This window comes from Pteropus vampyrus, unplaced genomic scaffold (assembly GCF_000151845.1).
Source record: "Pteropus vampyrus isolate Shadow unplaced genomic scaffold, Pvam_2.0 Scaffold192, whole genome shotgun sequence".
Taxonomy (NCBI): domain Eukaryota; kingdom Metazoa; phylum Chordata; class Mammalia; order Chiroptera; family Pteropodidae; genus Pteropus; species Pteropus vampyrus.
The window spans coordinates 1386853-1387175 of NW_011888973.1; the positions used below are offsets into that span (position 1 = coordinate 1386853).

The 323-nt window shown below is 61.9% G+C and overlaps 1 protein-coding gene across 1 annotated transcript in view; it reads right to left on the reverse strand.

The window, feature by feature from the left end:
- The window catches only part of DOCK4 (dedicator of cytokinesis 4), a 274845-nt gene that overhangs the window by 113635 nt on the left and 160887 nt on the right, over window positions 1-323 (reverse strand). The window contains exon 22 of the mRNA XM_023537457.1: window positions 6-26. Coding sequence (XP_023393225.1) covers window positions 6-26 — 21 coding nt within the window. The remainder of the gene's footprint in view (window positions 1-5; window positions 27-323) is intronic.

Sequence of the window (323 nt, forward strand, 5' to 3'; positions counted from 1 at the left end):
ACCACTTGAGCACCTTGATGAGGTCCCTAAAACGCGGGAGGAAAGTGCAGAAGGGACAGCTGGTCTCGTTCGCAAGGAAACGCCCACGCGTTGCTTAGCTGGGCCACATGGAGGCTGCTCTTCCCATCAGCGGCCACCTCTGCCCGTCCCAACCTGACACAGTCTTCACATTCGCACCACTACCCCTTCCCGAAGCTGGAGAGAGGAAGGCCACCTCCTCCCGACGCGACCCCCCCTCCACCGGACATAACCCGCGGGCCCTGCTGCTCTAGAAACGCTTCCGAACGGGTGGAGGCAGATATCAGGGCAAAGGACGCTGGCCG